This window comes from Strigops habroptila (assembly GCF_004027225.2).
Source record: "Strigops habroptila isolate Jane chromosome 13 unlocalized genomic scaffold, bStrHab1.2.pri S16, whole genome shotgun sequence".
NCBI lineage: Eukaryota > Metazoa > Chordata > Aves > Psittaciformes > Psittacidae > Strigops > Strigops habroptila.
The window spans coordinates 9,453,013-9,478,394 of NW_022651054.1; the positions used below are offsets into that span (position 1 = coordinate 9,453,013).

The window sequence follows — 25,382 nt, forward strand, 5'->3', positions numbered from 1 at the left end:
ATGGGGCAGCCACAGCTTCTCTGGGCACCCTGTGCCAGCGCCTCAGCACCTTCACAGGGAAGAATTTACTCCTTTAAAATGTTGATTATAACTTTTCCTTTGGAGATAAGAAAAAAACACCCCAAAAAAACCAGGGTTTCAGTTGAAATTTCTTTACCCATCGATCAACAGCGCCGCCGGAGTTGAAAGCCTCATGCACGGTAGGGATACAAGCGCCAGCCCCGGCGCCTGCTCTCACTGCAGCTCACACAGATCCCTCCCTCGTTGTGCAGGAGGAAGCACCGCGAACCCCGTGCCGGTTCCCCGGCGGGGCGGAGCGGAGCGGAGCCGCCTGTCCCGGCTGGAGCGCGCTGCCCCGCTCCCCGCCGCCATGGCCGCGCCGCCGCTGCCCGCCCGCCGCTGGCCCCTGCCGCTGCCCGCCGCCGAGCCGCTCCTCTTCCTGGCCACGCTGTCCCTCGGCCTGCAGGGCCCGCTCGCCACGCAGTACCTGTGGGACCGGCTGGGGGCAGAGCGCGGCTACAGCGGCCCCAACACCACCGGCCCTGCCGGCTGCGGGAACAGCAGCGCGGCCACAGACCCGCTGCGGCAGGTGGGAGAACAAAAGGGGGGTGTATGTGTGTGTATGGGGAGGTTTGGGGGTGCTGCCGCCTCCAGGCAGTGGTGGGTGCTGCTAGCCCTGGATCTCATGGACGTGTGTCTCTTGCAGGAGGTGGAAGTGCTGGTCTCCCACTGGAACCTCTGTATCAACCTGGGAGGCTTCTTCGTTGGTGTCTTCTCCGTGACTCTCTTCGGACCATGGAGCGACAGCGTAGGCCGCCGTCCTGCGCTCATCCTGCCGGCGCTGGGTATGGCCCTGCAAGCGGCCATCTACCTCCTCGTCATGTACCTTCAGCTGCACGTTGCCTACTTTCTCCTTGGCCGTGTTTTGAGTGGCCTTATGGGAGATTACAACCTGATCCTGGCCAGCTGCTTCGCCTATGTGGCCGACACCAGCGATAAACGCGCACGTACGTTCCGCGTGGCCGTGCTGGAGGCGTGCCTGGGCACTGCGGGCATGCTGGCCAGCATCGGTGGTGCCCAGTGGCGCAAGGCCCAGGGCTACATCAACCCCTTCTGGCTCGTGCTCGCTGCCAGTCTTGCTGCCACTCTCTACGCTGCTTTCTGTCTGCAGGAATCAGTGAAGCAGCAGAAACCAGCCAAGCTCTTCACCCTCAGTCATTACAAGGCTGTCTACAAGCTGTACACGGCCCCAGAAAACCTGAGCTCCAGGAGGAAGCTTGCTCTTTACACCCTGGCTTTCTTTCTTCTTGTCACAGTACATTTTGGAGCCAAGGACCTCTTTGTTTTGTATGAACTTGGCTCCCCTCTCTGCTGGGCTGCTGACCTCATTGGGTACGGCTCAGCCGCCACCTACCTGGCTTACCTGAGCAGCCTGGGGGGGCTGCGGCTGCTGCAGCTCTGCCTCGAAGACACCTGGGTGGCAGAGATAGGATTGATCTCCAACATCTCTGGACTGGTTGTGATTTCTCTTGCTTCTACAACACCACTGATGTTTACAGGTGATGCCTCTATCTCAGGCTATTAGCTTAGAGGTGCCAGTAGATGCTTCTGCTAGTTCCAAGCACGTGGAGGAAGTTCTGCCTCCATTTCAGCCCATGTACTGAAAACTGGGGCTTCCTAGCAACAAAGTTGTCCAAACACCGAAGCTGAAAGTGCAACCATATAGTTCGTAGAACATTAGGTTTCCCAGAAGCTGTATTACAGTGTAGGTACAGACTAAAGTGCATTATCAGATGCAGGAGGGTGAATTAGGTCTAAATATAGCAGAGGGAAACTGCCTGAAGCTGCTGATTTCTGGGGTTGACTTTGGAGTCTTTATGTTTCAGCTGAACTTTCCCTAATGTGTTGTATCTTGTTCACAGGTTATGGGATTCTGTTCCTTTCCATGGCAGCCACTCCAGTCATCAGAGCCAAGCTCTCCAAGCTGGTCAGCGAGACAGAACAGGGTAAGGAGTTAGCCACAGTGAGCTTAAGCCAGGTCCTAAAACACTGGCTTCTTGAGCTTTGAAACCAAACTGCTTTGGGAGGTTAGGACTTCCCTGCCTCCTTTGGACTCCTGTGCTCCCACAGTCACCTCAAGCCCATTGTAGCATCAATTCAGACTTGCCATGTGTTCAAGATGAGGACAAGAAGAAAAGCAAGATGGAAAGTATTGCGTTCAAACTCAGGAATAGTTCATTCATCCTCTTTGTTTCCAAGCTTTTACAGGGAGCAAGAGTTAAAATGGATTATACAATGAGCAGAAAGTAGTGATTCCCTGACCAGAACTTCTTTCTGTAGATCAGTAACAGCGGGAAGAAACCCAGTGGTGTTGGAGGGTTATATCATTGACCATGTGAAAAGATCATGGATAACCCATCGGAGGAGCGTATTTGCATGCCAGTAATTTATTTGTAGAGCTTCCACTTGCTCTTAAACACTGCACTGGAATGACTCTGCAGGCAGAGGGGAGGAGGTGACTGCACACTTTGTGTTTTTTATGTTAGAATGAAGGTGGCACATACTCGATAGCACATTTATGATGCTAACTCTATAAAGTGCAGTCTTCTGCTGTACTTAATGTTTAACAGGCAATAAGATGTGCTCAGCAGTTAACAGATCCACAGAGCCTTTTCTGAAGCATTTACGATCAGACTGATAGATAATATCCCTGGTCAGCTCCAGTGACACAAATTCTGAAAGTCAGAGAAGCTGAACATGACACGTTTGAGCTTGCCAGGCCGGTGCAGCGTGCCTGCTCCCAGCTCTTCCTTACCACACACAGTAACTAGTTCTCTGCTGGGAGGTGCAAACCCTCAGGAATATTTACAGAATCCCACTAAAAGGGATGTGTTAAAGGCATTTGCAAGCAGGGCTCTCTCACCATTAACCTCTTACATGTCTTTTCCAGGTGCTCTCTTTGCTTCTGTTGCCTGTGTGGAAGCGCTGTGTTCACTTGTGGCTACAGGAGTGTTCAACTCTCTCTACCCTGCCAGCTTGCACTTCATGAGGGGATTCCCATTTCTCTTCGGGGCTATAATCCTCCTTATCCCAGCAGCTATTATTGGGTAATTTACTTCAAACTTCTAAGCTTTGCCTTAGGACCTGTGAAGTGTAATATGAAAAACACTATTTACTCTACTTAGCATAGAGGCTCACAGCTTTTAAGGTGTAAATTATGCTTGTGAGAGGGTGTTTAGTGCCCCAGCTAAAGAGAGGTGCAGGTCCATTTCTTCTGGCAGCTGAGTCCTAGTGATAGGATTCAGGATGCAGCCTGAGTAACATAGCTGCTGATGTTAAAAGCACTTCAGAGTCTTGAATTTGAAAGTCTTCCTTTATGGGAGAGATGGAGCTCTCTTAGTGGTCTCTCTTCCTGAGGTTTCTTTAATACTTAAAGCAAAAGTTGTGTCGTGATAGAAAACAAATCCTCTGGTAAGTCCTGGGAATGTTGGGATTCGCGGCAGAAGTGCAGCAGCTCCTGGCGGGGTCATTTTGTTCTGTTCCTTTGCAACTTTAAAACTGAGTTCATTCAGCAACATCCCAGTGTGCCTCCATAGGCTCTAACTGTTCTTTCTTTCTTAGGTGGATAGAAATCTGGGACTCAAACCGCGACTACAGTCACTTCTCAGATGCTTCCCTGTCCCCTGCAGATGGCGGAGAAGGAACTTAGCAACAAGGAATTGGCCAGCTCAGCAGTGCCCATCTGACGACTGCTCCTTATACTTGCCTTGAAGGACAGATCAGTGTGGGAGGGACACCCTGCTTGTCCTTACTAATCTTTAAATGCCAGATAGTAGGAAATCGTGGCTCAGACTACCAGTAAGAACTTGACCTGCAGATGTCAATGCCTCCTCACTGTTGTGTTGGCTCATCTGACAGAGAAAACCCAAGAGACCCAATCAAGAGTAAAAGCTGTTGTTGGCCATTTGCAAGGCTGGTTAGTGGTTTGGGGTTTGGTGAGGAGGAAAGGTTCATGCTTTTAGTGGGGAGAGACGACTGAATTCTGTTTTAATTGCCAAACATTCCCCTCTGAGGACTAGAGAGGGATGAGCTGGTGTGGGCACAGGATTAGTGTCTTTGGAGGTAATTTGTTTTTGCTGTATGGGCATAATTTTATGTCACTGACCTCAATTCTGCTGCCCTTCTCAAGATATGTTGATGCCAGCAAGTAAACCCCATGTTCATAATTGTTCTTTTCAAAGCATTACCTGTATTGCCTCAATCCTGTTCTCTTCAAACTACCATAAACCAGCAGTTCTGTGTACACTGCATTGCACACATGGTTCAGATGCATGCAATCATGTCTTTACTGTGCAATTGCTTAACAGACATGTTACTTTTAGAAGGAATAAAACCTCCCTCCATTGTCTTTTATGGTTCATAAAAAGATAGTTTTTCTCTTAGAGCTCTTCATGTCATTTGTCCTTGCCTCTCTCTCTGCTTGTCTCCATTATTTTCCTTCTGCTTCATTTATTGAAGCCTCTGCAGGAAAGCAGCAGCAGCAGAAAGTTACCTGCCCTGTGGAGAGTGAGCATGGGAGAGTCCAGAGCCAGGAAAAATGCAGGTTTGGGACTTGCAAGCAGCCAAAGCTTGCTTTTCCTGAGCACTGGAGTAAAGCAAGTGGGAGTGCTTGGTCTGTGACCTGTCCTTCAATACACAGTAAATATGAAATGCTTACCAACAGCTTTGTTCCCTGGTCCTTAGCAGCTTGTGGTAAAAGCAGAATTGGGGAGCAGAGAAGCAGGAGGTGGAGAAGTAGGGACATTGTAAGAACTTGGTGTTATGCCACTTGCTCTGTGCAGTTATGGCTGTGGACATAGGCAGCAGTTATGTGTCTGATTAAGGGGCTAAGCCCAGAATCAGCCTCCCTGAGGAACAGGGCATGCTGTGAGTGCTGCCTTTGTTGTTTGTAGCTGAACTGATTGTGAAGTTAAGTCTTCTCTACCATGGCCACCAGTGCTAGCAACTGCTCAGTGTTGTGCAGTGAAATGGAACTCCTGTACTGGCTCTGCTTTCCTGTTTGTGTCAGGGTGCTTGCAAAGGAGAAATTCAATAGGAACTATTGTATTCTATTACAAAAATTACCCCAAAGTTTTTCTAGGCTCTCCTCCAAGAACTCCAACCATGAAGCAAATACGTGATCCATGCATCGTGCCTCCAGGCAGCAGGTAGAGAGTCCCTGGGGATGCAGTGACCTACAGCAGCCCATGCAGAGATAAGTGTGAAGCATGAGACCCCACAGTGAATGATGCCTGGAGAATGTCAATTCTGCTGCCCCATCAGAGGATGGGAAAGCATGACAGCAAGAGAGAGAAGCATGTGACACAAACAGGTGGGGATTTTGAGTATAAACCAGATTTATTAATAATGTTTGATAGAACAACTCTAAACACTTTCTGACGTGACACAGCAAAGAAATGGGGAAAGGTGGGAACAGAAGAACTTGCCTCCTTGAGACTGCTCCAGCTGGAAGGGGCTGGGTATGGGATGTTTTGTCAAGAGCAGGGTGAGTTCCTTAAGGTGAGGATAACGGAAAGGTGGGGAAACAGGAAGAGTCACAGTCGGGGCAGCTGGAGCACGAGATGGGATCTCACTGCAGGTGACAGCCAAGCTGTAGAGAAAAGTAAATCTTATCTTGAATGGTGGATGAGGAGGATTGCTAGAGAGCTCCTGGGAAACAAGACACAACGATCTTACTGTGTATTACTGTGGGGAAGACTTTGTGTGGGACTCCTTCAGTATCGATGGAGGCCTTGACAATCAATCCGTACTCACAGTTTTCCCTCAAGCAGCTCACAATGGGCTTTAATCCTTTGGCAGATTCACCTTTGGGCTCATCTCTTGTCTTCCTTGTGTTTAATCTAGAGATTAGATAGATTCTATTTGTGATGAATGCTGGGCAGACACAGCTATTAACCTTTCACTGGAGAGCAAAGATGCCATTAACTGTGAGCTGATAAGAACTATCCATAAAGCTGTGATTAAGCACCAGAATTTAACTTCTTTTTTTGTCCCTCAAATGTCCATGGATCTATGCCAAAAGAAAATGGGTTTGTGTTCCTGGTTAAGGCAGGCAGCAAGGCTTCAGGGAGAGCCAGGAGAAGGACAGGGTGGCTCAGGCTCCTCATTACCTCCTGAAAGAGTGGAGTTACCTTGAGCAGGGATAGTCAGAAAACCTTGCTGCTTCTTAGAGTGGCACATCAGCCTGGTCTGCAGAGCATCAGGGCAGGCTGGCGTTCCCTGGCTGTGGCTTTATCTTCCTCCTGTGAATGCTCTGAACAAGGACGTCTTTTTGCATTATTCCCTTTGTATCAGAAAAGACAAACTCAGGTAGGAGCTGCAATTTCTGGTCCTATGTTGTTGAGAGCCTCTCACCCTCCAAAGCAAGCAGGAGAAGCAGGGTAGAGCTGGGAGGGCAGAACTTGGGGAGGTGTGTCAGGGTGCCCCTGGTTCCTCATCTGGGTGTTAGTCCCCCTCCCAGTTGATGTTCACACCTTGCAGCCGGTGTTCACACCGTGCAGCCTTCATCTGCCCTTTGCATCAGCTTTTTGCATCTTTCCTGCTATTTCAGGGTGAGTAACTGCAAAAAGACCTGGTGGGTGTTGAGAGATTGGTAGAAACAAACAAATGCTACTTGGTGTTGAATCCAGCAGAGAGTAGAGACAAACCTGAGCCTGAGGAGCTTAGCCAGGGCTCTCAGGGGTGGGTGGTAGTCAGCAAAGAGATACACCAGCTCCTGTTTGAAGAAACAGACCGTGGGAGATCTGCTGTGGAGCACCAACAGAATAAAACACAGCCAGTGGTTAACTCCACGAGTACAGAACAGCAACTGGCATCTTCCATATCTGCATGGATATGTTTTCCAGAGATCCAGCCTCCTATGCCCTGTAAGTATAGACCTGATAACGTGGTAAAGCAGAGGCACCAGATGGTGGGAAGGGGTTGTTTAACAAGCACTTTGTGCAAAGGTCCTGCAGAAACTTCACATAATCTGTTGTCTGAAAAGACCAACTTGTCATAATCCCAAACTTCCATTGCCAGAGTTAAGAACACAAAGTGCCTTTGCAGCATTAGGAGGGGAAGGCCCTCAAGGAGGGAGTGAGCTCAGTTGATAAAGGGACATCACTGGCAAAGAGAAAGCTGCAGCTGTGCAGTTGAGAAGGTCTCTGTGTGTTATCTTTGCCAAACACAGGGATTTTGTTAGGGCTTAGCTTTTATTTGCCCTTTCCTGCTCTTGGCTTCTGACCATGATATTCCCACAGCACACAGCAGAGGCCATACGATGCTTAGGGACCATTTCAAGTGCTCTTCTCTCCTGTGTGTCCTCTTGTGATGTATCCCTCACCAGTTCCCAAGTTTTGGTTCCTTGAAAGATCTTTTCTCTTTGGACATGTTTCTCTTTCCCTTCAGACATGTTTTCCTTGCACCCCCAGCACTGCAGGAGGTATAGCCTGTGTGTCCTGCCTTCCCAAGGGAGGATGTGGAAGACAACTCATCCATCCCAGAGTCCACCTTAGCTTGGCTCACCAGGCACCATGTGAGTACTGGTCTTTTAGTGCCAAAGGCTTGCATTTGGAGGGCAAAGGGGGGGCTAATGGGCCACAGGCCTTGTCTCAAGCCAGGGTACTAAGATAGGGAAAAATAGAGGGATAAATCTGGCCCCACATAAAAAGGGGTCAGCTGGGAAGTCTCTGAGGCAGCTGTGGTGGTTCTAGGTCTGCCCCACGGAGGACAAGCAGTCCAGGCCGTTCTCCGACCCAGCCGAGGAGTCCCGCGAGGAACGGCCCTGGAGAAAGCGGATGATTTTGTCGATTGTGGCCTCCTGGTACTCGTGGGACCACCTGAGATGGAGGGGAAAACTTGAGTTAATGTTTCCTTCATGTGAGATGCCACAAGATGGCTCAGTTCATCGGGGCCAGGAGCCAGAGAGCCCTTTCCTCCACTCCAGCTCTCTAGGAACTTCCCTTTTCCTCATGGGAAATGGAGGAACACTGGATGCTGCAGGAAAGCCCCTTTGTGCCCTGCCAGGCTGGAGGGCTCTGAGCAGGTTGGGATGCCATCCCAGGGGAAGCAGGAGGTGAGAGGAGCCCAAGGGAGCTGTGGAGCCTTCCAGCATCACTCCTGCCTGGAGCTCTCAGCCAGGGGAGCCCCGAGCACAAAACCAGAGAAGGACTATGGTGGGGACCTTTGCTCCCTTCATGCTGTGGAGAAAATGAAGTGACTCAGCTCCCCTTTGGCCTATTCTGCCTCCCTCATCTGTTTCTCCCAATTTCCTTGTGCTCTTTGCTACTGCTTATGCAAGCTGTTCTCTCCAGGTGTCAAGGAAAACCCATGGTACAGGTGCCTATTACTTACTTGATACCATTAAATTTCAGGACAGCCCTCATGTCCTTGGGAAGTGTTTCTGGATCCGGCCACTCAAAATGGTCTGTAACAGGTACAATGTTCTTTCCAGAGTTCAGGGCTGTCACAATCTCCTGCAGGAACACACAAGTGCTCAGGCTATGGCCTGTGTCAGCCCATCAGGAGCCTTTTCCTGCTCCAACCTCCACCAACCTCCCATCTGATGGCATCTCCTACCTTGTGCACCCAGTCCTTGCACTCAGGGTCTCCCATGCATTTATCCAGTGCATTGGGTGAGAGGACCAGCACAAAATTACGGGCACTCATGACACTCTGGGTCAGTTTGTCCTCAAACTTCCCTGCCTCCAGCTTCTCCACGTCGATGAACACGCTGAAGCCGTGCAGCTGCAGGTGGACCTTCAGCAGGCTGGTGGCAAGAGAGGACAGCACCATGAGAAGAGCTACTGGGTTTCACACGCTCTCAGGCAAGATGTGGTGAGACAGAGGAGCAGTGATCAGGCTCCCACAGAGAACAGCATGGTCCTTGAGATGCCACTGCCAGCACAGCCTGCTTACAGGAGAGCTGGACATTAACCCCCTGCTGTGATCCCCTCCAGCCCTACGAGCACAGCGTGAGAACAGGGTAAGTCAGTGTCAGAGAAGGACAGGGTGGCAGTGACAGGACTGGGAATTAGCCTGTCCACCATGCAGCGTGTGGCACGTGCTGTCCCCGTTTGCTCTGCAGCTCTTGGCAGCCTCTCCCTCCTCCCCTCTGCATCCTGTGGCTTTCCCAGCTCCACACTTTTCCCACAGCTGCTCACCAGCCTTCAGCCCAACACCGTGTCCTTGCCTGCAGGACTCACCTGGCCAGCTGCGACCCGGTGCTCCTCCTGTAGCTGATGAACACATCAGTACCATCGGATGCCGTTTGCAGCGTTATAGGGGAGTGAAGCATTTCTAAACAGAGCAAAACAGCACCCAACAGTGAAACCCACCCAACAGCTCATCCCAAACAACCCTCCCCGCTCACCCCCACCCTTGAGCAGCAGCAGGACCCTCACCCCTTGCAGCAGTGAGGATGCGGACGCGGTGGAAGCCGGTGTTGATGTGACAATCCTCCTGCAGCTGCTGCTCTGTCACCCGGTGCAGGAAGTTGCGGTTGATGCCGCACGTGAGCAGGTTGTACGTGTACTGACGGAACTTGGGGTCGATGCTGCCCAGCCAGTCAGCCAGGTTGCTGTGGTCACACGTGGAATAGTTTGCGAAGGTCTTCAGCTCTCTCAGCTCCCGGAAAAACCTGGCAGAGAAACAAATGGAAGCGTGGAGCGGGGAGAGGAGGCTGCTGGACCAAGCAGGACCTAGAGACATTTGGTACCACATCTTCTGTCCGCACAGGAGAGAGTCAGCCATAGTGAAAGAGTGAGCTAAAGGAATAGAAAAGGAGAACATTATGTGACTGTTGGTCCTCAGGATGTGGAGGTATGAGGAGCTAAAGGAGGAGGAGCTCAAGTAAGTTCCCATCTTTCTGGATAACTTGCAGGATCCCATCTCCCCTGTGCCATAGGTAGTCTCTTCCCATCCCACACCTCTCCTCATCGCCAGAATCCCTCTGGGACTGCATACTGCTCTGGAAAAGTCCTGGCAGGCCAGGATTTATATTTTGAGGATCTCTGTTCTTGTCTTTGCAAGAAGGGAAAGGCACAGACCTGTGGTGAGGCCAGCATGTGCTGGTGGCAGTCCTACCTTTTCCGAGTGATGCTGGAGTCCATCCCCAAATCCTCCTGCAGCTCCTGCTCCGTCAACCTCAGGAGAATGTCCCCATCCACCTGGTGGTCCTGCCAAGAGAAATCCAGGCTGGAAAGGTCCCAGGAAAAGCTGTTGGGTGAGATGCTTACACCTCAGCTGCAGGATGGGGCAGAAGGGCCCATCCAGGTGTCCCTGCCCTGGCACACAGCCCTACCAGGAACCTCTGGCAGTAACTGTTGAATCCGATCTGCTGCAGCCACTTCTGCACCTCGCAGGGCTTCCAGTTGGGAACCGTGGGCAGGATGCGCCGAGGAACCTCCTCCCCTATCATGCGCAGCACCTTCTTGGCCAGGGAGGAGATGGTGCTGCTGGTGGAGTAGCACACTATCCTCTTCAGGCTCTGAGTAGCCCCAATCTCACTGAAGATCTGGGGACACAAAGGGAAGCCACATCACTTTGCTTTCCCTCCTCCTCCCCACAACCCGTGCTGGGCCAGCTGAGGACCAGGGTACTTGGTGAGCTCATGGCAGGGGCAAAAGACACCAAGATGCAGTTGTGGCAACCCTTCCCTTCTGCATCTCCTTCCTTCAGGCCAACCTACCCTTTACCTTTGTTTTCTTCTGCCTGGTTTTGATGGCAGCCTCCGTGCAGAGGTAGAAGGCAGCGATGCACTGTGCTTCCAGCCTCGAGCTGTCCAGCAAAGGCACCAGCCTCTGCAGGTCATCTGCTGTCCTCCCCTGGCTGTTGTCGCTGCTGCCCAGCATCTCAGAGGCGAACTGCTCCGGGTCCAGCGAGGCGATGAACGGCTCCACCAGAGCCAACGTCCCCGAGCGCTCCACCTCCTTCTCGATTTCCTTGTTGGTGGCCAGCACCGCAATGGCCAGGCACGCGTGCAGGCGGATCAGTTCATCATCTCTGGAGAACACCAGCGGGAAAAGCCACTCTGCTGTCCTCTTCTCGATCATGAGGCGCTGGTTGGCCTGCCCTCCATACATGGCGCAGTTGGCCAAGGCCATGGCGCAGTGCCGCAGCACGACGGGGTCCGTCCAGCGGCACCAGTAGAGGATAGCATCCAGGCCTCCATCCGAGATGAGCTGGAAACAGGTCTCCTCGGTGTGTTTGAACATGTGCTCCAGGATGCCAGAGACGCTCTGGGCCAGCTGGGGAACATCCCGCTCCTTGGCTAAGTTCAGAATCACTCCCAGACCGATGCGAGCGATCCGGTCCCTGAGGGAAGGAGAGGCACAGGCAGGTGAGGGGCAGATGACTGTGCAGGGCATGAGAGCAGTGACTGGTGTGTGAACTCCCCTGTGCTTTGGTGGCATTTGCCCCATGAAAGCCAGAGGCTTCCCCAGATGTGACAGGCTGGTGCTGGAAGATGTGTGGCTCTGATGGGACAGGACATGGGGTGCATAGCCCAGGACCACCACACCAAAGGCTCTCGTGCTTGAGGCAAGACATACATAGCAATCAACAGCACGTGCTAGGCGAGTGCCAGGCTAGAAATAGATCCGCTTAGTCAGCTTTGCTGGGTGTGTGTGAGCTGCTTTGTTTGAGGGGGAAAACTCCTTTGTCTCTAACCAGTGCTGTCCTCTGGCTGCTCCCCAGATGGGTGCCAAGCCCAGGACAGGGCTGAGCAACCACGCAGAACTGGCCATGGGAGTCTGCCTGTCCTGCAATGGCAGCTTGGAGGAAACCTGTTTGTTTCCTCAGTCCTGCACTCTCCTAGAAGAGGACAGCAAGAGCCTGGGGGCAGGCAGACTGCAGCTCAGCCATGGGAGCCCTGTGCTGTGAGGATGGTCTTAAAACCACACCTGAATGGTGCCGTGATGGAGCTGCTCCATTCACAAGGCACAAGCTCTGGTGTGGATGCTCCGTGCTGTGCTGCTCATGAGGATGGTGGCACATTTGGTCCCCAGCAATGGTGGGGGTGAAGGCACGTCAGGCGCTCTGTGCTGGCAGACAGGAAGAGCATTTCTGGGAAGCCTGTGGCCCACATGGCTCACGCTGACCTTGGGGTGGGTTTGGCAGCAAACACTGTGGAGAGCTCTGGAAAAAAAAGCCCTGGCCTGGGACTGGCCCCAAGCCCGGGCTCGGCTCGGAGCTGGATGACAAACACAGCCCCACCAGGTCACAGGATGGAGCCAGGACCGCTCCAGCTCCCAGCAGAGCACTGCTGCTGCACACAGATGCTGGGAGAGGTCTCTGAGCCAGAGGCTTGAACCCTGGGGGGGACACCTTATACCTCCCTGCCATCACTCAGGGGTTGATGGTGGGTCAGGCTGTGGGGAGTAAGGGGCTGGGGGCCCACTGCTACTCTGAGGCTCTGCTCCTGGAGTAGAGGTGGCACCTCCAGCAGCTGCTTTCTCTTGCCAGGAAGCTAAGTGCTGAATTCAGACCGTGCCAGTGATGTTTCCTGGGATTAATTCCACTCTAATGGACTTTCCTGATTTAGCTGTTCCTTCTTTTTGCCTGCCAGTGCGTGCAGCAAGGTCCAGGCTGCGAGTCCCCAACCTTACAGCTAGACACATCACCCAGGAAGCCGGAGCAAGACCCTAAACTTTGGCCAGACTTCCTCCACACACACCCAAAGCCCTGGCTGGATTTGGGAGCACTGAGGGAGAGTGGAGCTGGCAGAGCCATGTGTTTGCGTGCAGGATGCCAGGAGAGAAAGGCCTGATCCTGACCCAGCTTATGTCAGGTACACAGCTCCTCTGTGGGACCGGCACAGCGCAGTGCGGTGCTGCCAGGGCATGTCAAAGCAGGCATGGGGCAGAGGGAAGAGTTCACCTGTCAGAGGACGTTGTGGGAGTGCCTTTAGAGGTGTTGGCTGTGCACGTGCCCCCTTGTACACACACTTGTACACAAGCTCCCACCCCACCTCTGCCAACCCTTTGGCAGGGCCAGCCCAGCGCCTCTCACCTCTCCTAGGGAGCAGCACATGCACCTCCAGCCTCTGAGCTAGGGGCCGTGGGCTGGGGGGTTCCAAGGGGTGTTCACCAGCCAGCCCCCTCCTTATGGCCTCACTCCAGCAGCAGGAAGTCTCTGGGAGCTGGCTTTGTCCTCCTCTTCCTGCTGTGGTTATGGCTAAGGGGAAGTCATGTCTGTCCTTAGGGTCAGATGCTCTGTGTCAGCCAAACTGACCCAGCTCAGCCACAAAGGATGTTTTGTCTGGGTGGCCGCAGGCTGAGGGGGGCTCATGAGGACACCCCGATCCCCATCAGCATCCCTGAGCTGGGGTTCACCCTCCTCCCTCCAGCCAGGGCAGGGATGCCACTGCCTGGGTGTGACCAGCAAGTAGGGACCCCTCTGTGCAAGTGCTGGGGCATGGACTGATGCGGTGTGGAGCCAAGGGGGTTTATGCACCAGGAGCACCCAGAGAAAGAGAATTTGGGGGGTGTGGGTGGGATGGGTGGAGGAGATGTGGGACAGCGGCAAGCCTGCAGTGGGGAGAGCTGTGCCTGTCCATGGGGGGCTCTTTGCAGACTCACCTATTTTCTGCCACCAGGATCTGCTCCAGGAGTTTTCCTGCCTGACACTTGGTCTCCAGCTCCGCCGTGTACAGCAGGTTCAGCAGCAGGTCCAGGCCCCCCTCCAGGCGGATCACATCACACAGCACTTTGGCCACGTCCCTCCCCAGCGTGGGCATCCCCCACGCTTCCTCCACCAGCTGGAACACCTCGGCGATGGCCCTGCTCAGCTCCGCGGGGCTGGCTGCCTGCTTGGCATGGGCGATGGCCCGGTGCAGGGTGGGCAGGATGCGGTCCAGGGCTGCCCGTACATCCGTGTTCACCCCGGGGGATACCTCCCGGTGGTCCCTGGAGCTGCCAGCCCAGCTGCCAGCCTGGTTCACGCACTCCGGCACCTCCAGCCGCTCCGCACCCGACATGGCGAAGAACCGGCACAGTTTATACAGGGAGACGAGCAGGGTGAGCACCATCGGCATCTCCTAGCACAGCATCCTCGGTCACCTGCCCTCCCGGAGCCCCCGGGCAGGGCCACCACGCTCCTTGGGGGGACCTGAGGTGGCCGGAGGGGTGGCACAGGACGGGGGATGGCACAAGGGCTCTGCTGCCGGCTCCTTCTCCCCTACCTGCCCAGCCGGGATGCGGAGCTGGAAGCAGTGGCTGGAGCCGCCTTCCCAGAGCCAGGCTCAGCATCCCGGGTCCGCAGGGGCTGATGTCACCCCGCACAGGCGCCGCCTCTCCGAGGAGGGGCTCGTGTCTGGGCAGCAGCATCCCCCTCCTCGCTGCAGATGCTGTGACACCCCCCAGACCCTTCCCTCCACAGCCCTCCTGCCCAGCATGGCTGGGGCTTGTCCCTCTGTTCCCATGTCCCCCCCCCTTGCCCAAGCTACTACAGAGCCTGTGGTCACCTCCACAGTAGGCTGAGACCCCCACGCCGCTTTTACAGCAGGTCTCACCATGACCCTCTGTGACTAGTGAAGGGGGCACAGAGTGGAAGTAAAGGACCAGGCACCTTGGTGGTCACAGTGAGGTTGTGGCTGTCCTGGCGCTGTGTTTTGAACCCCCTTGTATCAGTGCAGGGGGTTAAATAGCTGCCTTTGCAGGGCGGAAATTCAGAGCAGCTCTTCTGGGTGGGCTCGGGATTTGCATGAGAAAACAAAGAGCAGAGGCAGCCTGGGCCCCTTTTATTTTCTTTTCCTTTTTCCAGGCCGGACGTGCTCAGGGCAGAAATGCTTTGGCCACTTCTTGTGTTGGGAGGAGCAGCTTAAATCCTTGGCTTCAAAACCAGGTTGTTGCCAGCTCAGGCTGAGACTTAAATTCAAGTTGATGTTTTGATGCGACAGTCGCTTTTAATCCTCTCTGAACCCTCTTACACAGGGACAGAGAGAGGAAAGGGACATCAGCTCACAGCAAAGGATGGTAACGGGGGCATCCTGAGCAGCACAGCACTGCAGGAGAGGCTCAGCACAGAACCAGTAAGGATTTTCCTGCTAAATTATTATTAAACAGGGGAAATGATACGGGCTGTTGCAATACAGCACAGCTGAGGGGTTTGCTACTTTGGAGGAAGCTGCTCTGTGCGGGGGGCAGAACTCAAACCATTCCCTAAGGCTTGTCCTGACAAGCCCAGAGAGCTTTGCTTTGCTTTGCTTTTCGTTTTACTTTGCTTTTTGGGAGGGATTTCCAGCACCAGCTCTGGGGAATGGCAGGAGCTCCTGCGGGACCAGCTCCATTGCATGAGCTCTCCTCACTGGCTCTGCTCAGTCTTTGAGCTCCCCGGGGCCCCGTTACCCAAACGAGCCCCTCTTTTGGGGTCTCCTCCTGCCATGCTTTGAGCACAGCAGCCAGGGAAGGGCTCCCCATATGAGCTGGTGGTTGGGAGCCTGGAGCAGCAGGAGGGAGCTTTGTCTCAGCTGATCAGCCAAAGCAGCTCAGACACTGCCCAGCCCTTCTTCCCCCGCAGCCTCCCCACACGCCTGTGTCTGCTCAGGGCTCCTCTCCCCAAGGCTCAATTCAACAGGGATGGGATGAAGATTCAGTGCAATGCTGGGCTGGTGTTTGCACCCAGGGATCACACCAGCCCTGCCAGAGCTGAGGCCAGGGGGCAAGGAGGGAGCTGCAGGAGAAGTCCTGCCCCAACAGCCCATGTCTGGTGGCTGCCCGCAGCTCACCACAGCTTTCCACATGGAAACGCCTTTCTTGAAACCAAATCAAAGCTCTTTCCAGTAAGGGTGGGAGCAGCCGATGCTGGGAAGTGCCTGTGGCCGAGCTGGCAGAGGTGAGGCCACTGGAATAGCGGGCACCCTGCTCGGGTTCTTCTCTTCCCAAATCTTCCCTCACTTACTAAAGCCCGGAGCTGCATGCGGGGCTGGGCTGGGCGGGAAGGTGAGCCTCCTGCCCCAGCGGAAGCAGCCAGGGCCAGTATCTCTGTAGTGTCGTGTGCGTTTGCTCCTTGCCCTTGATTAAATAAACATCCCAGAGTTATCAGGAGCTGCCCAAAGAGCTGAGTTGACATTAATTAGTAACCAAAAAGATTGGTTGGAAAGGGAATGATGGGAGCAAAATACACAGGATTTTGTTTGCGTACTGCAGTGAAAGTGCAGAGGGCTGCTGCTCTCCCTCCCTCCCTCCTGCCCGGCCGTTCACCTCTGGCCCCTGGGCCCTGTGCACGGAGGTGGCATCTGCCCCATCCCAAGTTGCCGTGCTTTGGGGCTCCCCAGGTCTGCTCCCAGCCTTGCTGACACTGAGAAAGCCGCAATTCCAAGAGCAAGTCCTCTGAAATGGTGACATATGGGGCTTTTCCCTTTGTCCTCAGAGCATTGCTCCCCATCCTCTCTCATTAGGGTTTTTGTCTTGCCAAGACCAGGCAGGGAAATGGCCTCCCCTTGAGCTGGAGCTTTAATATCACGAGGTTTGCTTTGAAATAAGCATGGCAGCACATCAAACTGGTCCTGGCTCTGGACTGCTGGCTCCCCCTGCTCTCTGAGCCAGTGCCCAACCTGCACCCAGGCTGGGAATGAGCTGCCCTGTTCCCCCTCAGACATATCCAGCCCAGTATGGACTGTGGGGGACGCTGGGTGGGAGAGTCTCTGCCCCTTTTCCCCTGCTCTGACCTTGGCCTGTTTGTTTTCTCCCACTGGGGCAGGCTGAGCAAACAGCGGCTGCCGGGGCCCCGGCCGCAGCCACGCTCCAGCCCACACAGTCGCAGGAGGGCTGCGCTCCCACCGAGCACGATGAGGCTGCTCTTCCCTGCCCTTGTGCTGGCCCTGCTCGCTGCTGCCCGTGCTGCTGAAGGTGAGTCAGCCCCAAACCGGGTGCCTTCCCCTTGCACGGCAGGGATGGAGAGTCTGTGGCTCCTGGGCTGGTGGAGGGGCTGGGGGGCCTGGGCAGGGTGAGGAGACAACCAAGCGATGGCCATGGCCACTGATCACATTGGCTTCACCTTGCGCTGTGGGGAGAAGGCAAGCAGGCAGCACATGGATATCAGTGGTGCCTGGGCAAATCCCTGGCCATCCTACTGCTGGATTGCCAGCATGGAGCTGGGACCCTGGCACAGCCTGGTCCATGGCTGCCATCCCAGCAGGACCTGGATGGGAGCAAGGCAATGTGCTGCTGTAGCCCCCGGTGATGGGGTTGACCATGGAGAGGTGGGATCCCCAAAACTGGGATGTGCTTGTGTTTGCCTTCACTCCCGGGGCTGGGCTGGGGGGGAAGCACTGGCACTGCTGCCCACCCTGTGTTACTCCTCCTGTGCTGGGGGTGGCTTTTGCAGACTCCTGTGTGGGCCGCTGTGACGATGGCTTCGATGCAAAGCACAAGTGCCAGTGTGACGCCCTCTGCGTGTACTACCAGAGCTGCTGCAGTGACTACTCCACCGCCTGCAAAGCCAAAGGTACTGGCCCTGTGGCCACTGTCCCAGCCAGGGCAGGGGGTGCTGGGGTGGCTGTGGGTGCCCAGCACCATGGGGAATCAGAGGGGTCTGTGCTGGGTCAGCTCTGCACCCACCATGTCCTCAGGTGACTTCACATCTGTGCCAGGATTTGGTGCTGAAGCACCAGGGGGTTTTGGCAGCTGCAGCGTGGGGTCCTTGCAAATCCATATTGCTTGGGAGCAAGCAGCTCCTGCAGCCAGATCCCTTGGGAGACACCCAGGGCTCGCTGGGACCAACCTTCTCCCTCCCACAGTGACCCGGGGAGACGTGTTTGCCTTGCCGGAGGATGACTACCTCGACTACAACTTCACTGTCGACTTGGGCACGACAGAAGGCACCAGGGCAGCCCCCACAGAGCTGCCCACGGAGCTGCCCACAGAGCTGCCCACAGAGCTGTCTCCAGCACAGCCCACACTAGAGAGCAAGCCAGACCCCGAGGAGACACTGACAGAGGTGCCCAGCACCACGCTGGATGGGTTTGGGGAGCTGGAGCCCGTGGAGGAGACGGAGGAGCTGTGCAGTGGGAAACCTTTTGATGCCTTCACTGACCTGAAGAATGGTTCCCTTTATGCTTTCCGAGGTACCCTGGGTTCATTTCCTGGGCATATGGGACATGCTGCTGTGCTGTCAGCCCACACTGGTGGCTGAGGTCCCTCCTGCTGCTCCCACCACCCTTCTCTCCCCAGGGAAGTACTTCTATGAGCTGGATGAGACCAGCGTGCGGCCCGGCTACCCCAAGCTCATCAGCGATGTCTGGGGCATCGAGGGCCCCATTGACGCAGCCTTCACACGCATCAACTGCCAGGGCAAGACTTACCTGTTCAAGGTGGGCAAAAGCCTGGCTGCAGGGCTGGGGGTGCTCGTGGGGCGGCCTGATACAGACCCCCAACCCACCCTGTCCATGCGCACACACACACAGTGGCTGCCAGATATACCCATAACCTGGCTCCAGGCAGCCACAGCCACAGATGGGGCTTCCCAGCATCCACTCACACCTTGGGGTGCTGCCCTCAGTCCCCTGACCCCCCCAACTCTGTCCTGCACCCCCCCAGGGCAGCCAGTACTGGCGCTTTGACGATGGAGCTCTGGACCCTGGGTACCCTCGTGACATCTCTGAGGGCTTTGAAGGCATCCCGAATGACATCGACGCGGCCTTCGCCCTCCCTGCCCACAGCTACCACGGCAATGAGAGAGTCTACTTCTTCAAAGGTAAGGGGCACAGCCTGGTGGCAGTGGCCTGGAGCAGGACACCCTCTAGCTCCTGCTCCCCCTTGAGTGCATGTTCCCCACTAATGCCCTCCACGTCCTCTCCTAGACAAGTACTACTGGTCCTATGACTTTGCCAACCAGCCCACTCAGGCCGACTGCGAGAAGTCCTCCCCCTCCACCGTGTTCAACCACTACGCCTTCATGAACCGGGACAGCTGGGAGGACGTCTTCCAGATCCTCTTTGGCAGCAGGATGAGTAAGGGCTGGGCTCCCACTGACGGGGTGTGAGGGGTGCAGGCACCCAGGGAGGAGGGAGTGATGCCTGGGAGCAAGCTGGGTGAGCTGCTGTGCTGGGTGGGAGCCCAGGCTATGGACAGGAACCCCCCCAGGCCACAGCTGCATCTCCCACAGCATCCCAAATCTCTGCAGCCCTTATGCCCCGCACTATCAAAACCATCACCAGCCATCTCACACCACAGTGTCACTGCTGGGGTCTGTTTATTCCCACTGGAGCTGGAGATGCCATAGGAAAACCTCAGCCCTGGGCAAGAGAAATGAAAGATGGGAAGGAGGAGAAAGGGGCTCAGCAGCACAGGGCTGATCCCAGCCATGTTTGGGGTTTAGGGGCTGCTCCCAGCTCTGCCTGTCCTGTGTCTGATCATGATCCCATCCAGGCTGGGATCTTTAGGAGCATCCCTGTGGGTCTGGGCTCAGCTCCCCGTGATGCTGCTGCTCTCACTTGCCCTGTGGCTCTCTTGCAGTCGGGGCGAGCAGCCCGCGGTACATCAGCAGGGACTGGCGGGGGGTGCCAGGCCGGCTGGACGCTGCCATGGCCGGCAGGATCTACGTGGCCTCGCAGCAGCCCCGCAGGAGGAAGTCTCGCCGTCAGCGCAAGAGGTACAAGAGCCACCGCTCACTGAATCTGGGCATCTGGAGCTTGCTGCAAAACGACTCCGACTCCGCGGGGATTGAGAGCGACTGGCTGTCGGGCTCCAAGTGTGAGACCCTCCAGAGCGTCTACTTCTTTGTAGGAGGTGAGTCTGGGGCAGCAAGAGATCCAGGGATGCTGGGGCAAGGGGGAGGTCTCCCTTGCTCTGCCACATCCCTGAGTTCTGGGATGCAGAGGGAAGGTGCCCAGGGCTGGCAGAGCGCCCTGACTGCCATCTCCCCTTCCTCCCAGACAAGTACTACCGTGTCAACCTGCGCACCAAGCGCGTGGACCTGGTGCAGCCCCGCTACCCCCGCTCCATCGCCCAGTACTGGCTGGACTGCCCGCAGCCCGGGGAGGAGAGCACCTGAGCGGGCTGCACCAGAGCCACCAGCAGCACAGCCCCTAGCTAGACAAATAAACTGAGTGCCGTGCAGGCTGGAGAGCTCTGTCTGTCATCCATCCATCCATCCATCCATTCATCCCATGGTCTGCACGGTCCTTGTCCCCGAGGGCTGTGGTGGTCCCCCCAGGTATAATAACGGCCCGTGGGCTGTGGCACGTCCCCGCTGCCGGCCCTGTCTGTGTCTGTGCTGCTCAGATCTGCTCCACCAGCCAGTCCAGTGCCTCTTCCAGCTGGAGGAGAGGGACGGTGCCGGCAGCTGCCAGATGTGAGACAGCGGGGTCAGGTCTGCAGCAACCCCAGGATCAGGTCCACAGTCCCACACGAGTGGCTGGGCTTGGGGTGGGTGCCCCTGGCCTCCCCTCACTGCCCTGCTCACCTCTGGGCTCTGGCAATCCCGGCCATGGTGGTGCTGAAGGGATGACCCTTCCCTCGGGGCTGGGGCAGCGCTTGGGGCCTGGCAGCTCCCGGGGCAGTGGATGCCGATGGGAAAAGCTCCTGCTCCTTCCCCGGCTCCTGCCGTGAGGACACATGAACAAACCCCAACCCATGCCCCAGCACCCCTCATCACCCCAGGGACTTCTGAGCTGCACGATGCCCATGGGCCCCGGCCCTCACCGCTTCCCCCGGGGCGGCTGGGGATTCCCAGGAAGCTGATGGGAGCCGGACAGAGCTGTGTCCTCCTGGCTGGGTGGCAGAACACTGGTGCTTCCCTCTGGGGGCACTGGCTGCAGCACGGGGGGCCCTGGCAGTGCCTGGGAGCGAGCAGAGCGGTCAGCCTGTGCCATGCTGTGCCACCCCCTTCCAAACAGACCCTCGGGGCCATACCTGGGGCAGGAGGGCATCAACTGGCCCAGGGCAGCACTGGGGGCAGCTGGAGGCAGGAGGCAGCTTCTGCAAGAGGTTTAGCAGAGAGTGGGTGATTCCGGCATCCTCATGAGGATGGCCATGGTCCCCCCATGCTCACCGGCAGCCGGGGCCTCATGGGGTGGCCGGGGGGGACATGAGGGGTGCAGGTGCTCCGGAGCAGGAGCTGGGTGTCACAGGAGCTGTGGGGGGCTCTGCGGGACGGGACGTCACCACTGGGGTCTGGAGACAGCCGGGGCTGCCTGGGGAGCAGTGAGGGACCAGGGCAGGACACTGGCAGCCCCCTGAACCTCAGAGCCCTGCCAGGCGCCCGGAGCCCTGCTCATGGGTCCTGTGTCCCCCCCCTACCTCAGCTGCTCATTCTCCACCACAAAATCCCTCAGGAGGCCGTAGAGGCTGGGCCAGGCTGGGGCTCCCTCTGATGGGAGCTGCCCTTCCAGAGGGGACTGATGCAGACCTGCGAGGCCAGACCTGCCTCCCCAGCCCCCCATCCTCACTGGGGTCCCTGGGACCTCTGTGTTCCTCACGGGCACCCTGGGCAGGCCCAGCTGCTGGCGCAGGGAGAGGTTTTCCAGTTGCAGGGCATGGATTTCCTCCTCCAAGCTCTGCAGCAGCTTCTCCCGGGATACCTGGGAGCACAAGAGGGTGGTTCAGAGGGGTCCCAGCAGTGGCACAGAGCACCCTGCCCATAGCCCCTGCTATACCCTGTTGGCCAGGGGCCTGGTGGTCACCCTCCGTGCCCGGCTGGCGTAGTGCAGGGTGCTCAGGGTCTCTGAGAGGCAGCGTGAGGACGGGGAGATGCAGGCGACCTGCCGATGGATGAGGAAGAGCTGCGGGTGAGCTGCCAGCCGGGGGGTCACCCGTCCCCCTCCAGACTTCCCCTCCATGGAGGGAGACCCCTGCCCAGCCTCCTCCATGCACCTACCATCAGGGTGACACCGGAGCCGCCCAGGGATCGAGCCAGCAGCCGGGTGAGTTTGCTGTCCCGGTAGGGAATGTGCGTCCGCTTCCCACGGGGTTTGGCCAACATGGAGATGCAGTGTCCTGGGGGGGGATGAGCCACAGGGGGTGCAACAGGGCTCTGATGGGGACCAGCAGCTCATGGAGGGGTCCCCCAACTCTTACCCAGTGCCAAGAGGCTGCGGTTGATGCTGTTGGCCTCCATGGAGAGCTCCCCGCTGGAGCCTGTCTCCTTCACCCGCTCACTGCCGGCCAGGTCCACGAAGCACAGGGTGCCCTGCCTGCTGGGGCAGGCGCTGGCCTGGGGGGGCCCGCGGGGGGGTGATGCTTTGGCCCCCCTTTCCCATAGGGGGAACATAGGACATAGCACTGTCCCAGCCCCTGGCTGGGGATCCCCTGGCTCTGGGATCTGGCTTCCTGCTGCTTGCCACAGCTACTCCAACAGCTACACATCCTTGAGGAGGAGGATGTGCCCCCCCACCCTGGGGCTGTTTGTACCCCCATTACGAGCCCCGTCCCCCCCATTCCCTCCCCCTGGAGCAGGACACGTGCTCACACTGCGGATGTGGATGGTCAGAAGAGCGTGGCTGCGGCTCGAGTGCCTGTTGAGGGCATGTGCCGAGGTCTTTCTCCTCTGGGATCCTGCCGAGGGAGATTGAGAGCTGCAGGGTGGTCACAACACCCACTGCCCACCCCCTGCCCGACAGGACCCTGCCTGGGCTCTGCAGCCCCTCTTGGCTGCCATCAGAGCCCCACCACTCCTAGGTATGGTCTGCAGGGGACTGAGTCTCCCCATACCAGGTCTGACCCTCCCGATCATGCCCCAGCCTGGTGCCCGTGGCTCAGCACCTTGCAGGAGCAGGCTGGCGATGGCCTCCAGGCTGTCGAAGTCCACGCTGAGCTGGTTCTCCACATAGAAACCACGGGTTTTGCTCCACCGCAGGGGCAGGGTGCAGGGGGGCCCTGGGCTCAGCAGGTCCCGGACCTGGGGAGAGGCAACAGCAGAGGGGAAGGCGCTGGGGACACGGGGTGGCAGCGGGGCCGGGCTGGGTGGCCGGGCAGGCACTTACCTGCTCGTTGTATATCTCCAGGTAGGAGGCACTGAGAGCCAGGTCAGAGCCACGGCTCCGGCTCTGCTCCAGGAGGCAGGCGAAGGACCTCTGCATCAGCCCCAGCAGAGCCGGGGGTGCCGGGTGGGTCTCGCTCTATGGAGATGCCAGAATGGAGGTGAGTGGTCACCCTGCATTGGGCACCCATGACCGGGTGAGAAGAGCCCATTCCACCACCATGATCCGGTCAGGTTGGGGGGGGAACAGCGTTGTACCTGTGCGAGGGGGCCCATCAGGGTGTAGGTCTTCCCCGAGCCCGTCTGCCCGAAGGCAAAGACGGTGCAGGAGAAGCTGTGGGAGATGCTGAGCCTCAGCCATGGCCTCAGGCGGTGGCACAGCGATGCCACCTCCCGGCACGGCCCTGGCAGTGCAGACCCGCCGGTGTTGGGGGCGGGGCTGAGGGTTGGGGTCCATGGGGGCTCGTCGGGACTCACCCGTCTATGGCCAGCTCCACCAGCTGCCTCATCCCGCTGCCTTCAAACACAGCCTCCTGCGAGGCGCCGGCGTCGAACACGGCGCTGAACCCGAAGGTGGCATCTTGCCGGGCTGCACTCACCTGGGCAAGGGGACAGCGGGGGCTCAGGGGGGGCCGCGGCCCCCCACGACCGGTCCCCGACAGGGAGGTGGCACTTACATGGACGGTGCCACCGCCGAGGCTGTGCACAACCCGCTGGTCCCCTCGCCGCGTCTCTGAGCAGGTCAGTGGCCTGACCCTAATGGGGTGTGTGGGGTGGATGGGGACACGGAGGGGTTGCTGCAGGGGGAGCCCGGGGAGCCCCGCTGTGCCCCTGCCCCGGGCAGGAGGGTCCCCAACGTGTCCCCAAGCCCTTTGTGTCCCCCCTTACCTCAGCACCACTCTCAGGCGCGTCTCTTTGCTCACTGCGGGATCCCCCTGCTCCTCTCCGGGGCTCCTTTGGGAAGAGAGTGCAGCGGGATGGTGGGTGCCCCCCAGGTGGGGGGTCTGCCCAGGGGCACCCCAGGGGACGGGGTAGGGGGGCCCAGGATCGTGCTGTGCTCCCCCATCGTCCTGTCCCCACTGTGCTGTGGGGCCTGGCAGGGGACACTGTGCCACGTCCCTTTGTATCCCCACAGAGGGACCACCTTGTCCCCCCATAGCCTTTATGGGGTGCCAGCCCCTCGCTGCCTGCCCAGGCGGCTGCACCAGCCACTGCCCAGGCCCTGCCTGCTCCAGGACCCGGTGGCCTCTGTCCCCTCGGTCTCCTCCGTGTCCCCCCCCACCGACTTACAGTTTCTCCTGGCCCCGTGGGATCGTTTTGGGCCGTGTTCCCGGCCGGGGCTCCCAGCCCCGCTCCCCCGCCGGCTCCATTCGCCCCTCGCTCGGGGTGTCCGGCCGCTCCCGGCCGCAGCTCCCGCCGGCCAGCGCGGGCTGCCCCGCACAACCAGCACCACCGCTCCGGTTAAACATTGACCGGTGCCAGCCCCGCGGGAGAGCGGCCGCCGCGGCGGGGGGCGAGGCGGGGGGGCGGCACCTCGGCCCCGGGCTCCAGCAGCATCCGGGGGGCCCCGACCCACTGGCACCGGCTCCCCCCGAGCCCTGGGGTGCTCACAGACCCCACCGATTCCCGACGGGGGGGACACAGCAGCGCGGGCAGCGGTGGGGTCACTGGTCCCCGAGGGGAACTAAGGGGGGGCAGCGCCGCCCGCTCGGGGCGGTCCCAGCCCGTCGAGGGGGGATAAAAGCCGGGGCGGCGGCGGCGGGGCCGGGGGAGCCGGGCAGGATGAGCGCGGCCCCGGGCACCTCCCGCGCCCCGCAGCCGCTGCTCCGCTTCCCCGGCGGGGCGGGAGGACCGGGCGGCAGCCGAGCGCCGGGGCCGTGCCCCTGCCCCTGCCCGGGAGGCCCGCGGAAGCGGCGGCGGACCACGTTCAGCCGGGGACAGCTCTCGGAGCTGGAGCGGGCCTTCGCCGCCGTGCCCTACCCGGACATCGCCACCCGGGAGCGCCTGGCCGAGCTCACCCAGCTGCCCGAGGCCAAGATCCAGGTGAGCGCGGACGGGACCCCCCTTTTGCCCCGGGGCCGCTCCGTTGGTGTCTCACGGTCCGGTGTCCCATCGTATGTCCCCATCCCAGGTCTGGTTCCAGAACCGCCGAGCCCGCAGGATCCGCAGCGCCAAACCGGAGCCACCGCCGCAGCCTCCACCGCTGCCCGGGGAGCGGGGTCCCTCCACAGCACCCCCCGACGGCACCACCCCGGGCCCGGCCCCCGACGTGCCTGCACCGGGAGCCCACAGCCCCGCTCCGGGCCTCCCCACCTCGCTGGGCTCCATCTCCGACCTCATCTACAGCGCGGCCATCACCAACCTGGGCGAGCCCTAGCTGTGGTGGGGACCCCCTCGGCCCCGGGGGCCCCCGGCTCAGCGCC

The 25,382-nt window shown here is 58.2% G+C and overlaps 5 protein-coding genes across 6 annotated transcripts; 3 read left to right on the top strand and 2 right to left on the bottom strand.

Moving 5' to 3' along the window:
- Positions 1 to 319: 319 nt before the first annotated feature.
- On the top strand, positions 320 to 4,442 carry SLC46A1 (solute carrier family 46 member 1). The gene is made up of 5 exons (XM_030472858.1): positions 320 to 589; positions 707 to 1,559; positions 1,923 to 2,006; positions 2,951 to 3,107; positions 3,622 to 4,442. Exons 1-5 carry the CDS (start codon positions 371 to 373, stop codon positions 3,707 to 3,709), a joined length of 1,401 nt encoding a protein of 466 aa, XP_030328718.1. The 5' UTR covers positions 320 to 370; the 3' UTR covers positions 3,710 to 4,442.
- A 936-nt stretch (positions 4,443 to 5,378) lies between these two features.
- On the bottom strand, positions 5,379 to 14,290 carry SARM1 (sterile alpha and TIR motif containing 1). The gene is made up of 9 exons (XM_030472931.1): positions 13,620 to 14,290; positions 10,737 to 11,355; positions 10,343 to 10,555; positions 10,126 to 10,217; positions 9,444 to 9,679; positions 9,246 to 9,339; positions 8,620 to 8,809; positions 8,395 to 8,516; positions 5,379 to 7,880 (listed from the first exon to the last, which is right to left on the bottom strand). The coding sequence occupies exons 1-9, from the start codon at positions 14,072 to 14,074 to the stop codon at positions 7,751 to 7,753; spliced, it is 2,151 nt and encodes a 716-aa protein (XP_030328791.1). The 5' UTR covers positions 14,075 to 14,290; the 3' UTR covers positions 5,379 to 7,750.
- Positions 14,291 to 14,801: 511 nt separating this feature from the next.
- On the top strand, positions 14,802 to 20,108 carry VTN (vitronectin). Of its 2 annotated transcripts, XM_030472937.1 has the most exons (10): positions 14,802 to 14,883; positions 14,973 to 15,070; positions 16,741 to 16,889; positions 17,368 to 17,487; positions 17,780 to 18,106; positions 18,213 to 18,352; positions 18,579 to 18,735; positions 18,842 to 18,991; positions 19,497 to 19,769; positions 19,916 to 20,108. In XM_030472937.1, the coding sequence occupies exons 3-10, from the start codon at positions 16,829 to 16,831 to the stop codon at positions 20,032 to 20,034; spliced, it is 1,347 nt and encodes a 448-aa protein (XP_030328797.1). In that variant the 5' UTR covers positions 14,802 to 14,883; positions 14,973 to 15,070; positions 16,741 to 16,828; the 3' UTR covers positions 20,035 to 20,108. The 2 variants fall into 2 exon arrangements, with proteins under 2 accessions (XP_030328797.1, XP_030328796.1); XM_030472936.1 differs by having other exon boundaries at positions 14,876 to 15,070.
- Positions 19,215 to 24,482, bottom strand: KIF12 (kinesin family member 12). The gene is given in 17 exon segments (XM_030472930.1): positions 19,215 to 20,325; positions 20,446 to 20,582; positions 20,685 to 20,821; positions 20,895 to 20,960; positions 21,034 to 21,175; positions 21,282 to 21,562; positions 21,638 to 21,742; positions 21,859 to 21,977; positions 22,059 to 22,194; positions 22,450 to 22,535; positions 22,743 to 22,941; positions 22,943 to 23,098; positions 23,218 to 23,293; positions 23,437 to 23,558; positions 23,637 to 23,715; positions 23,848 to 23,913; positions 24,250 to 24,482. Coding segments are annotated over 17 exon segments (2,151 nt in total). The 5' UTR covers positions 24,429 to 24,482; the 3' UTR covers positions 19,215 to 20,260.
- A 259-nt stretch (positions 24,483 to 24,741) lies between these two features.
- Positions 24,742 to 25,336, top strand: SEBOX (SEBOX homeobox). The gene is made up of 2 exons (XM_030472920.1): positions 24,742 to 25,002; positions 25,091 to 25,336. Exons 1-2 carry the CDS (start codon positions 24,742 to 24,744, stop codon positions 25,334 to 25,336), a joined length of 507 nt encoding a protein of 168 aa, XP_030328780.1.
- Positions 25,337 to 25,382: the final 46 nt, after the last annotated feature.

What these genes read in the sequence shown, in the direction of transcription:
- SLC46A1 (XM_030472858.1), top strand. Translation starts at nt 371, where the DNA reads ATGGCCGCGCCGCCGCTGCCCGCCCGCCGCTGGCCCCTGCCGCTGCCC. An exon ending in CCACAGACCCGCTGCGGCAG is followed by an intron (nt 590 to 706) that starts GTGGGAGAACAA and finishes TGTCTCTTGCAG; the next exon opens with GAGGTGGAAGTGCTGGTCTC. An exon ending in GGTCAGCGAGACAGAACAGG is followed by an intron (nt 2,007 to 2,950) that starts GTAAGGAGTTAG and finishes TGTCTTTTCCAG; the next exon opens with GTGCTCTCTTTGCTTCTGTT.
- SARM1 (XM_030472931.1), bottom strand. Translation starts at nt 14,074, where the DNA reads ATGCCGATGGTGCTCACCCTGCTCGTCTCCCTGTATAAACTGTGCCGG. An exon ending in CCAGGCAGAAGAAAACAAAG is followed by an intron (nt 10,556 to 10,736) that starts GTAAAGGGTAGG and finishes TTGTGTCCCCAG; the next exon opens with ATCTTCAGTGAGATTGGGGC. An exon ending in GTTACTGCCAGAGGTTCCTG is followed by an intron (nt 10,218 to 10,342) that starts GTAGGGCTGTGT and finishes TTCTCTTGGCAG; the next exon opens with GACCACCAGGTGGATGGGGA.
- VTN (XM_030472937.1), top strand. Translation starts at nt 16,829, where the DNA reads ATGAGGCTGCTCTTCCCTGCCCTTGTGCTGGCCCTGCTCGCTGCTGCC. An exon ending in GAGAGTCTACTTCTTCAAAG is followed by an intron (nt 18,736 to 18,841) that starts GTAAGGGGCACA and finishes GTCCTCTCCTAG; the next exon opens with ACAAGTACTACTGGTCCTAT. An exon ending in CCTCTTTGGCAGCAGGATGA is followed by an intron (nt 18,992 to 19,496) that starts GTAAGGGCTGGG and finishes GCTCTCTTGCAG; the next exon opens with TCGGGGCGAGCAGCCCGCGG.
- SEBOX (XM_030472920.1), top strand. Translation starts at nt 24,742, where the DNA reads ATGAGCGCGGCCCCGGGCACCTCCCGCGCCCCGCAGCCGCTGCTCCGC. An exon ending in TGCCCGAGGCCAAGATCCAG is followed by an intron (nt 25,003 to 25,090) that starts GTGAGCGCGGAC and finishes TCCCCATCCCAG; the next exon opens with GTCTGGTTCCAGAACCGCCG.